Below are 12,407 nucleotides of genomic sequence, written 5' to 3'. Positions count from 1 at the left end.
GGGGAATTTAGCTCTTACCATAGATATGGCTGAGTCTTTAATCCTGAGTTGTGGCCCAGCGTTTAGTAAGACTAGGGGTTTCTATATAAATAGCAACATTTTAAAGAAAATTACTTGTTTTTGTTACCTTGGAATGGCTTTTGATCATATCAATAACTGGAATACTCTAATACATGAAGGAAGGCTAAAGTTAATCTGATCTCTGTGTGCTACATTTAAATAAATGTTAAGGTAGGAAATATGATTTTGAAAGATATTAACACAGCGTAGAAGGCTAAGTGCGTTTCAGTGGCAACCTATTGAGCAGCTGTGTGTCGATGTGTTTAATGTTTACAGGCTGAAGAAAAACCATTCAGTAGGTGACTATTGGGTGACCCCCCCTATTACACTCTGAATATAATTTGTCTCAGAACTGGGAGTAGATTTTCTGGAGGACACAAACAGTCTTACCCTGCTCAACCTTAGGTTATATATTTGGTGTACTGGGAGTGCCAACCCTACACAGGAAATCATTTTGGAATGCATCAGAATGGATTGTTTTAACAACTTCCCATGGCTAGAAAAATTGGAAACTGTATATAAAGATTGGCTAACCAGCACTGTTTGACACAACAAGATCAGTTACTAGCCGGGATATAATTCTTGTACAGAAATCCTATATTGATCTACAGAGTTAAAAAATACAGCGGAGCACGTGCTACAGAAAAAGTCTATAGGAACATATTGGCCTACTGTCAACACATTTGGTCTGCAGCTGTATCTGGTAAAAGTTCTATGTCAACATGAACACAACCTATTAGTAAGATTTAGATAGGATGTGGTGCAGTTTTCACTTGCTACACCAAGAGAAAGGGCATACATTGTTTTGCCAATTCTGTGTTCATGGCATAACTGCTCCATCCAGCAGTGGTGCACATTGTGGTATTTTTTTTTGTAGACTTTTAAAACTCTCGTGAACGTCCTCTTTAGTCCTTGTTACGAGCACTGCAATTTGATGTTGGTAGAGCTACTTCCGTATATCAGCAGATGCTGCCTTAAGATGTAATTATCTTTGCTGTGGGAAAGGTTTTGAAATCTGCCATCTTTTATGGCCTAGTTGGGAAAAGTGTTTATTTAAATGTACATATGTAATTTTGTTATGACAATAGATTACTATGAACTATACATTGTAAATATTTTATTTGTTGTATTTGTTTTAAGGCTTTTTATAGCCGAGTAACTGACTGTGGAACTCCCTGCCCAGTGTGGAATCAATCTACACTAATTTCATGAAGGCCTGAAAACTCAACTGTTACAGCTTGCTTAAAAATAAACTTCACATCCTGAGAGTAGGGCCCGGATCCTCCAATCACCAATTGATCCCGATTGCCTTCATTCCTTCACATTGCTCAGATTCTAGATACATAGAATCCAAAGGTAGTGATCTCTAAAAGCTCAATAAAAATGAGTATTTAATACTTTCAGAAAGCCAATTATGAGGCTATGAATCAAATTGAAGTAATATGAAACACGTTCAATTGCCAGGAGTACTAATGATGCCTCTTGTAGAAGTGTAGAGCGTAGCTAAAGAGGCCACTGATGGTTGCTGGATTCACACCTTTGTATGACCTGATGTCTTTTGATTTTATAAATCTACTTAGAAGAACCTTGTGTTTTACTTAAATAGAAGTTTTAGCCATTCTAATTGGAGCTCAGTAGACATTGTATATGCAGTAGGCCCACAAGATAATATTGATGGGGAGGGCTTGAGTCCTTGTATCTGGAGCTCAACTAATCTTTTGATGTTTTTCAGAAAACTGAATTCTCTGTGAAAAATGTCCAGGTCCGTGGTGGCTACATTCTCCACATGGGCACCGTGTACGGGACCTTGCGTGTTGGTGACAGTGTTCGCCTGTACATCGACGAGGTAAGTAATGCACTCGAGCATTGTGTCTTTAGCCAACGGTGTCCTACTTTGAGAATGCAATATTGTAGGGCAGGTAATGGGAAGTCCTCATCGTCAACACATACTCTTGTTCATCCTCTGGGGATTTGTTATTTTAACCTCTTCTTACCCATTCAAATGCATACATTGCACCTGTTTCAGAGTCCTTCTTACACCACTTCCAGTTAAACATGCATTCTTTGGATTTTAACCCTGCAGTGGTGACAAAATGATATTTTTTTTTTCTAGAAGTTTCTCTGCTCTAAACCCAGTCATTAGTGACTCTGCCTCCAGCAGCTCATTGCTGCAGACCCTTTTTTGACAGCTCCACGTAGCCTCCTTTTTCCCTTTTGTCTTGATTATGCTGCCATTCTTCTAGCACTCACTTGCCCTGTCATAGTTCGCTTATTTTGTAGTTGTGTCTTTGGCTACTGGTTATGAATAATCCCCTTTATTTGTGTGTACCGTGAACAGGTGCAGTTTAAAACTATGTTCCTTGGATAAAGCTTGGTACCTTATAAAGAACGTTTTTAACACCTCCCAGTGGGCACAACTTGCTTTGCCGCCAGCAGTGAGTGACGTCTTTCCTGTACTATGAGTGATGCACTGGTATCATGTGAGAATCAAGACCATTGATCACTAGAAAAAAGGGACAGCAGTGGAAGCCTTAAGCTGCAAGAAAGAAAAAAAGGAAAAAAAGTGCAAACAAGTTATAAGCTCAATACATTTCGCCTAATTTTTTTTTGTTTAACTCTGTTTTTATGGATTGTTTGCATTCTTAGGAAAGGCAACAGACGGTTGGGTTGCTGTCTATACAGTAAAAGAGAAAAATAAAAGGGGGGAACAAGAGGTCAGGTTGTGGTGCAAGTAGAACCATCAATCATCAGTATGACATACTGTACTGTACTTTTTGCGTTGGTATTGGGCGTACAGTTGGTAACATACAGTTCGAGGCATGTGGGCTGCTGAATTCAAATCTGTGCATAGATCGCCGCCTAGTGTTGGGTCCGGATGATTGCACATTGTTGTCCTGGAAGAGTCTTCGAAGTATCACTAGATAGGTGGCTCCTCCCCTGGACTACAGTGCGCATGGGCATCCTCTCCATCCTCAGTTTTTTTCCGCCATTGGGTTCGGATGCACTTTCTTGACTCCAGTTCGGAATCAGTATAAGACTATTTTCGCAAGGCCAAAAGGCCTTCGGGGCGTCTGTATTGTCTCGTTCGGTGCCTATACTTCATCCAGTTCTTCGAACAGGACATCGAAGGCCGTTTGCCTTTTCAACACCAAAGGCCCCAACTTCGACGACAATGGAACGGAGCCCGTTCAAGAGATGCCCCGTCTGCAACTCAAAGTACCCTCACATTGATGTGCACCCAGTGTGCAATAAATGTTTATCCCCGGACCACGACTAGGCCAGCTGTATGGCCTGTTCCAAGTTCCGGTTGAAGAAAACGCTTCGACGCGCAGCGCGACAGTTGGCGCAGGAAGCGGCGCCCGACCCGGAGAACATCTTCGAGGCCGATGACTATGAAGGCGTCGATTAAGATGATCCTGACCAGCAGTCGGACCAAGACTCTAACTTTGATGTGGACGACGAAGAGGACTACGTCCATGAAGAAGACTTCGTCGAGGTAGGAGACGACGCAGAGGCCATCGGAGCCGTCGATGACGACTCGAGCGATGAGCAAGGCCCACCCGCAGTTGCGGGGCCTAAAATTGACACTGTGCTCTCTAAGGCTCAGGTCGAGGCATCGCCGGAAGGCCTTAGCCGAGATCTTACTCCACATTCTATAGCCCCGCGTCAAGGCCTGGCTAAGAATACTTCAAAGGAGCCATCGGCCGATCCATCAAAACCGAAACAAACAGGCGAAACCGAAACTGTAAAAAAAAAGTCCTCGGATCGAATCCCTCGGACTCCTCGGCTCCAGTCAAGTCTAAAAGTGTCGTCGACCCTTCGGGGTCACAAGGGGGCGTCGGCCCGAAGAGCGGGGCGCCGAAGCCAGTCTCGACGGTCAAGCACGTCACTATGACGACGTCGACGTCCAAACATGGCGACACTGCCAAAGGACTCCAGACTAAAAAGACTGTCGAACCGACGCTTGCATCCTCCAAGCCGATATTAAGCAAGGCCCTGGAGTCGAAGACTAAACCCGACTCGAAAGAGCATATCGCGTCTAAGCCCAAGGCAGTGCCTGCTGTGCACCATGCGCTCGAGTCGACTCAAGGCCGCCAGCCTGCTGGTGATCCACCAAAGCAGATCATATCGAAGACGCCGTCGATCTCGAAGGTCGGTTCGTCTCAGGTGCTTCCTCCAATTAAATACGGACTGCCCCTGACCGTTCGACCCAAAGCGTTCAAACCACAAAAGGGCGCCGAAGCGGCCAAGAAGGTGTCGGGACCTTCCAAGTCTCAATCCATTCCATAGGAGGTAATGTTCCAGGCGCCCTCGTATGACAATCAGTCGAAGCTCTTCATCGACTCGGATTCTGGCAGGCTCACCATTCACAAGCGAAAAATCGCTCCAGAACATCCTTTAGAGTCATACAAGATCCCTCTCAAAAGGAAACTGGATTCAGCCACTTCATCTGTTCTCTTCGAACCTGTAGAGTCATATACACAACAATATGCCTATTCTCCCACACGCAGCGACGAGGATGTGGGAGAGGGTTACGGTCAGATTGAATTTAATTATCATGCTGACGCAGATCAAGATGAGCCTCAACCCTGGAATGACCCGGTTGACCCTTATGAGCCACAGACTGCGACTGATACTCAGTCCTATAATGTCAAGACCTCGCCTACTGAAGACACGGCGGCGTTTAACTCTTTACTGGAAAGGGCAGCCATTAACCATGACGTGGAAATGCACGCAGATCCAGTGGAGGAGGACTTTCTGTTCGATACTTTTTCCACCTCAGAAAAATCAGTGAAGACATTGCCTATGCTAAAGGGTGTCCTGAAACATGCCACTGACATTTTCAAGGAGACCACTAGGGCAAGGGTTGTAAACCCAAGAATTGAAAGAAAATATCGGCCTGCGCCTGTGGACCCTACGTACATCAGGGGCCAGCTCCCATTGGACTCCTTAGTTGTGGCTGATGCTCGCAAAAGAGCAAACTCTCAGACTAGTGGTGATGCTCCTCCTCCGGACAAAGCTTCCAAAATCTTGGAAGCCTCTGGCAAGCGTGTAGCTGCTCAAGCGGCTAATGTTAGGAGGATCGCAAATACACAGGCCCTATTAGCCAGATACGATAGGGCTCACTATGACCCGTTAGAACCGCTAATGCAACACATGCCTGATGTTTATAAGGAAGGAGCAGAAATGCTAATACAGGAAGGAAAGTTGATCTCGAATGGTTGGTTGATTGCTTTATTTCGATATGCATATATCATAAAAGCGATACAAAAAGTTAAAACAGCATGTCGAAAAGAGTATGACTGTACAATAAGTAAAAACATTAAAACACGTTAGACCATCATAAATTAGTTAAAAGAAGATTAAATTGATACGGACAGTCTTCTAAGTCTAATCAACCAGGCCCATTTTAAAAACTTGGCAACGGCACAAACAATCGGGGGGGCTGTGTCAGTTAAAAGAATCCGGAGGGCAACAGAGTGCTGGCGAGTACCCAATTCTCTGCAGATAGGGCCGAGCCAGCGTGTTCTAGGTCGGCCGTAATCAGGGCATTCAAAGAGAAAATGTGGCACAGTCTCTGGTTTGTCAGGACAGAGAGCACAGTATCGTGAAGAGGGCTGGGAGTTATTCCACCTGGAACAGAGATCAGCCAAGGGTAGCAGCCCCAGCCGAAATTTGATATACAGGGACCGATCCATGGCAATTGTTATTAGGTCCATGTATGGCTCGTAGGCAACAACATCTTTTATCATCAGAAAAGCTGCGGTGGCTTTGCAGTGGTGCTGATTACTGTTGCGCTTCATGCGGACCCACTCCCAGAACAGTCTTTTTAGGGTCTCCTTCGGGGGAGCGGAGTGGCTATCCCAACAAAAATCCAAGCCTAAATCCCCTAGAAGGTGTTTGATGTTCTTCAGCCATTTGATTCTGTGCCATCCGTCAGAGTGCATCACCTCAGCGAGGCCGTCAGCGTAAGATTTTAGCTCCGGTACCCTCCACAGACGGGCCCAGAGCAAGAGGGGTCGAAGGCGAGCCTGGTCCCCTATTGCTTTACAGCCTGCATCCATGAGCACTGGGATAGTCGGACTACTTGATGGTATGGCAAGGAGGTCTTTGATGAATTTGTTTTCCGCCTTGCACAGTAGATCCACTTTACCCAGGCCCCATAATTCGGCTCCATACAGTGACCCAGGGACCGCACGAGCTTTCGAATGCATCCATCAAGTGTGCCCTCGGTGCAGCAGACACAGCAACTAGGGCCATCAATACTAGTGTTATGCTGAGAAGTCATGCCTGGCTCCGAATCTCTGGTTTTAAACCAGAGATCCAAACAACTTTGCTTAATCAGCCAGTTAACCCTGACTTTCTTTTTGGTCCTGATGTAGAGACGACCCTTGAAAAGATTAAGAAAGACACAGACAGCAAAACCCATGGGGGCCGTGCAGTCACAGCAGTTCAGAGGCGGTTCCTTTCGTCGCTCCGGTAACAGGGAGGCTCTAGAGGTCAAGCATTGCAGCAAGCCTAATACAACAAGGGGAGCACGCAGACCACCTATAACAAAAATAACAGGGGTGGATATCGTGGGAACAGCACCAAAGGCAGAGGACGTGGAAATAACAATGCCAGATCCTCCGCCCCAACAAACAGTGACGCCTTGTCACTTCCCCCAGACCGTTTAACACCGGTCGGGGGAAGACTTCAGCAGTTCCTGCTGGTCTGGGAAGGCATTACCACAGACAGGTGGGTGAGACAACTTATCCAATACGGCTATTGTCTGTAACTAACCTCCACTCCCCCCAACATATCCCCAAGGCACCGTCCTATGTCCGCAGAGCACACGCACTTATTGCAGCAAGAAGTACTCTCTATGCTGCAAAAAGGGGCAATAGAACTCGTGCCTTTAGAACAGCAAGGTACGGGGTGTACTCTCTGTAGTTCTTAATCCCAAAAAAGGACTGTTCCCTGCGGCCCATTCTAGACCTCAGACCCCTGAACCAGTACAACTTGTCAGAACATTTTCATATGTTAACCTTACAGCAAGTCCTACCATTGCTCAGTCAGGGAGACTTCCTAGCAACCCTAGACCTGAAAGATGCATACTTCCACATTCCCATTCACCCAAGTCACAGGAAGTATCTCCGGTTCACCGATAATCACCTCAAACTCAATGCTCTGAAAACAGAGTTCCTTTTGATCGCACCTCCAGCAAAGATCTCTACCACCCAAACTTGGCTTAAACACCTAACCGCACTCAATGTCCAACCCACCATCGTGGACTCAGCTAAATCTCTAGGCATAACACTTGACACTAATCTCAACATGCAGCAACATATCAGCAAAGCAACTAAGGGAGCAAACTTCCAGATCAATACCTTGAGGAAACTCAAGCCCTTCCTCCCAGCTAAAGACTTCCAAACTGCAGTACAAGCACTAGTCATCCAGCGAATAGAATATGGCAGCATCGCACTCTGCGGTCTCCCCCTTACCACTACGGCACCCCTAAGAGCTTCCCTAAACGCTGCAGCGAGACTCATCACGGGGTCAAAAAAGCACTCTCATATCTCCCCTGACCTGAAATCCCTAAACTGGCTGCCTTTTGAAGACAGAATACACCTGAAAATTGCTTGCATGACACACAAGGCGGTTCACTTGAACTCCCCCGGCTACCTCACTCAGAAGCTTACAATCTCTGGCGGCTCTAGAAACACCAGAGGCACAAACAATCTTCTGCTGAAGCCTAGGAGATTCCGGAAGGAAAAAACTTATAAACGCTCCTTCTCAGGAATGGCACCCAGAATCTGGAACTCACTCCCTCCTGAAATCAGGCTCATCTCCTCCACTATTCGTTTTAAGAAAGAAGTAAAAGCTATCCTCATGGCTAAATACACCTGAACTACCACTTCGGACTCTGAAAGAATCTGCACAGATCCCCTATACCTGTTCGACCTCTATGCTTATTTGTATTATTTGGTTTTATTGTCTTTGCTTATTTGTATTATTTGTTTTATTGCCTTACACCTATTTGTACTGTTAGCTCTATCGACTTACCTGTTTTGGCTATGATCATGTACCCTCTGTTTGTAAAGCGCTCCGATATCTGCAAAGATCTTGTTCGCGCTATTTAAAACTCTCAAAATAAATAAAAATAAAATTACCAGTTCAAGGTCCTGCCTTTCGGGGTCACCACTGCCCCCAGGGTGTTCACCAAGTGCTTAGCGACTGTGGCTGCGCACCTTCGGAGACAACACATCCATGTCTATCCCTACCTGGACGACTGGTTTGTCCAGGCAAAGTCAGCCCAGCAGTGTGCCAGCCACATGTCACGCACAATTCACCTCCTACACAGTCTAGGATTTTCACTGAATTACCCAAAGTCGCACCTTGAGCCCGCTCATGTACAACAGTACCTAGGTGCAACAATAAACACTCTAACAGCAACAGTGCAGCCAAACTCTGCCAGAGTCAACGCCATGCAGCTGCTAATTCAGAAATTCCCGTCCTAACACTCGCTCCCAGCGCAGGTATTCATGTAGGTGATCGGTATGATGGCCTCCTGCATCTTCATAGTCCCGCACGCGAGGCTACACATGCGTCCGCTTCAGGAGTGCTTGGCACGACAGTGGAACCAGGCTCATGGGCATCTGAAAGACCTAGTGTTGGTGACCGGTCGTGCATACAACTCTCTGCATTGGTGGAACACACAAAACCTTTGCAGGGGACGACCGTTCCAAGAGCCTGTCCCACAAATAGTGCTGACGACGGACGCATCTCTCCAGCGCTGGGGAGCGCATGTCCTCCATTATACCGTGCAGGGACTATGGACGACGCAGCAGCAGAAGATGCATATCAATCTGTTAGAGCTGATGGCAATCTTCATGGCGATGAAGGCGTTCAAATGGCACCTGTGCAACAAAGTCGTGCTGATCCGGACGGACAACATGACTGCCATGTATTACATCCAAAAGCAAGGAGGCACACACTCTCCGCAACTATCTCATCTAGCCCAGAGCATGTGGAAGTGGGCTATCCAGAGGAACATCTTCCTCATAGCAGAACATCTCCCAGGCAAAGACAACCAGATTGCGGACCTGCTCAGCAGGCACAGCCATCAGATGCACGAGTGGGAGATACACCCCTCGGTGCTCCAACCATATTTCCAGCAGTGGGGTCATTCAGAGATCGACCTCTTCGCCACAAAGGAAAACGCAAAATGCCAAACCTTCTGCGCCAGGTTCCCACACCCGCAGTCTCAGGGCAATGCGATATGGATGAACTGGTCAGGCAGCTTTGCGTACGCTTTTCCTCCAGCACCGCTCATACCGCTAGTGGCACGCAAACTGCGGCAGCACTCCATGACGCTCATCCTGGTTGCTCCAACGTGGGCAAGGCAGGCCTGGTACACCACGTTCCTCGAACTTTCAGTGGTGCCTCACCAACGGCTGCGCCTCACGCCCAGTCTCCTCACTCACAGCCATGGAGACATTCAGCACCCAGATCCGCAACAGTTGAGCCTTGCAATATGGCTCCTGAGGTCATAGAGTTTGGCTACCTCAACTTGCCCCCTGACTGTATGAACATCATCAAGGAGGCAAGGCGGCCTGCAACTAGGGCATGCTATGCAGCCAAATGGAAGCGATTTGTCATCTACTGTTCCAATAATGACATTAATCCGCTAGATGCGTCCACGCAGAACATCATATGTTATTTGTTGCATCTGTACAGATGCAATCTGGCATATAGTTCCATCAGGATACATTTGGCCGCCATGGCAGCATATCTTCAAAACAGGCAGCATCTTTCCCTTTTCAGAGTGCCTGCCATTAAGGCTTTTTTGGAAGGACTCAAGAGTGATCCCTCCCAGACACCCTCCTTCACCTGTCTGGAATCTAAACATAGTTCTCACCAGACTCCTGGGGCCACCCTTTGAACCTCTTCATTCCTGTGAGATACAGTTTCTTACAAGGAAAGTGGCTTTTCTGATAGCCATCACATCCCTAAGAAGAGTTAGTGAGCTTCAAGCCCTAACAATTCAAGAGCCTTTCCTACAAATTCATGCTAATAGGGTAGTGCTACGTACCAACCTTTTATTCATGCCTAAAGTGGTGTCGCAGTTCCACATTAATCAAACCATAGAACTGCCATTTTTCTTTCCGAATCCTGATTCTGTGGCAGACCGAGCACGGCACACCTTAGATGTTCAAAGAGCTCTCCTGTATTACATCGACAGGACAAAAGACTTTAGAAAGACTAAACAACTGTTTGTTGCCTTCTCTCCACAACACAAAGGCAACCCTATGTTCGAGGCATGAGGGCTGCTGAATTCATATCTGTGCATAGATCGCCGCCTAGTGTTGGGTCCGGATGATTGCACATTGTTGTCCTGGAAGAGTCTTCGAAGTATCACGAGATAGGTGGCTCCTCCCCTGGACTACAGTGCGCATGGGCATCCTCTCCATCCCCAGATTGTTTTTTTCCGCCATTGGGTTCGGATGTCTAATCTTAACTCCAGTTAAATAACTTGTAATCTTTCTATTCCTAAGGCCAAAAGGCCTTCTTAGCGTCGGTATTGTATCGTTCGGTGCCTGGCCCTTTCGGTTCTTCGATCGGCGTCGAAAGAAGATTCTTTCGACAACACAGTCCCAGACTACATCGACGATGGAACGGACCCCGTTTAAGCGGTGCCCCGTTTGTAATTCAAAATATTCGAACTTGGATGTGCACCCAGTGTGCAATACCTGTTCGTCCCCCGACCACGACGAGTCGAAATGTTTCGCCTGCTCAAGGTTCCGCTCAAAAAAGACTATTAAACTTCGACTCTCGGCAAGGCAGTCGGCCCAGCGGTCGGCACCAGCGCCTGCAAACATCTTCGATGCCGGGGACTAGGAACTCTTCCAGGATGAGGAAGAGGCGGAAGACGACGTTCCCGAAGAAATGTCGGAACCTGCGTCGGAGCAGGACTCCAATTTCGAGATGGACGAGCCAGATGAGGAGTTCGCCCACGACCAAGACGTCGTCGAGGTAGGGGACGACTATCAGGCCCTTGCGGCCGTTGATGACGACTCCGTGGAGAACCGAGTCCGCCCGCAGTTCCGGGGCCTATCATTAACATTCAGCCCTCTCCGGCTCCGGTCGAGGCATCGCCGAAAGGCCTTAGCCAAGATCCATCCTCTCGGTCTACAGCCCCGCGACATAGCCAGGCTAAGACCCTTTCGAAGGAGCCATCGGTGGATTTGGAGAAATCGAAACCGAAACAGACGGAGCCAAAATCGAAACCGAAGCTACTCAAAATGGTGGTCGGTTCGACGTCGACTACCTCCTCGAAGGCTGCCGACGATCCTTCGGCGCCGAAGATACCTGTTGGCGCCAAAACTGGGACATCGAAGCAGGGCTCAGCCACCAAGACCGTCGCCTCGATGGCCTCGGCGTCGGTGCCCGCGTCGACGACCAAACATGGCGAGAAGGCCAAAGAACTTCCGTTAGGAAAAGGTCTGCAGCCACCCCTCTCTGGACTCAAGACTGGGCTGGCTAAAAGGGTCGAAGCCACGAGCAAACACGCCCCGACTTTGTCGTCCACGCCCAAGGATGGAGGCGCACCGCGCCGAGAGCTCGATTCGACGCGGTCGAGCGAGCGGCCCACGCAGGCGTCGAAGAAACTCGAAACGAGCGCTTCCGGTTCGAAGCATGCGGATTCGACGCCACTTAAGTTTGGCCTTCCGCCCACGGCCCGTCCAAAGCATCTCGAGGTTTCCAAGATGGCGAAGGTGTCCTCCCATGCACAAGTCGTCTACCATGAGCCTTCTTACGACAACCAGGCAAAACTGTTCATCGACTCTGAGTCGGGCAGGATCACCGTCCACAAGCGGAAGATCGCGCCTGAACATACCTTGGAAGGTTACAGGATTCCCCTCAAAAGAAGATGGTCTCCACCACCTCTCCGGTTCTTGTTGAACCTGTTCAGGACTACTCGCACCATGCTGTTGAATCTCCAACACAAAGTGAGGAGGACTTGAATGCGAACTATAGCCAAATGGGCTTCTCTTACAATAATGACACTGATCAAGATGTCTCAAATCAATGGTCAGGAGCAGGAGATCAAGGCGATGACCCTGATGACCCCCATACCGCTCCAGACTCTCAGTCCTACATTGTAAAACCATCACCAACTGAGGACACTATAGCATTCCATGCATTGATAGAGCGGGCAGCACTCAACCATGAAGTCGAAATGCATGCCGAGCCAGTGGATGAGGATTTCTTGTTTGATACCTTCTCCACATCTGAACGCACCACCAAGACTCTGCCCATGCTTAAGGGAGTCCTCAAGCATGCCACATCCATTTTCAAGGAGG

The 12,407-nt window shown here is 47.9% G+C and overlaps 1 protein-coding gene across 1 annotated transcript in view; it reads left to right on the top strand.

Moving 5' to 3' along the window:
- The window catches only part of AARS1 (alanyl-tRNA synthetase 1), a 336,551-nt gene that overhangs the window by 156,468 nt on the left and 167,676 nt on the right, over positions 1–12,407 (top strand). The window contains exon 13 of the mRNA XM_086945275.1: positions 1,793–1,906. Coding sequence (XP_086801401.1) covers positions 1,793–1,906 — 114 coding nt within the window. The remainder of the gene's footprint in view (positions 1–1,792; positions 1,907–12,407) is intronic.

The sequence above is a fragment of the Lissotriton vulgaris genome, chromosome 12, assembly GCF_964263255.1.
Source record: "Lissotriton vulgaris chromosome 12, aLisVul1.2, whole genome shotgun sequence".
NCBI lineage: Eukaryota > Metazoa > Chordata > Amphibia > Caudata > Salamandridae > Lissotriton > Lissotriton vulgaris.
This window is presented reverse-complemented; position numbering and strand designations above follow the sequence as displayed.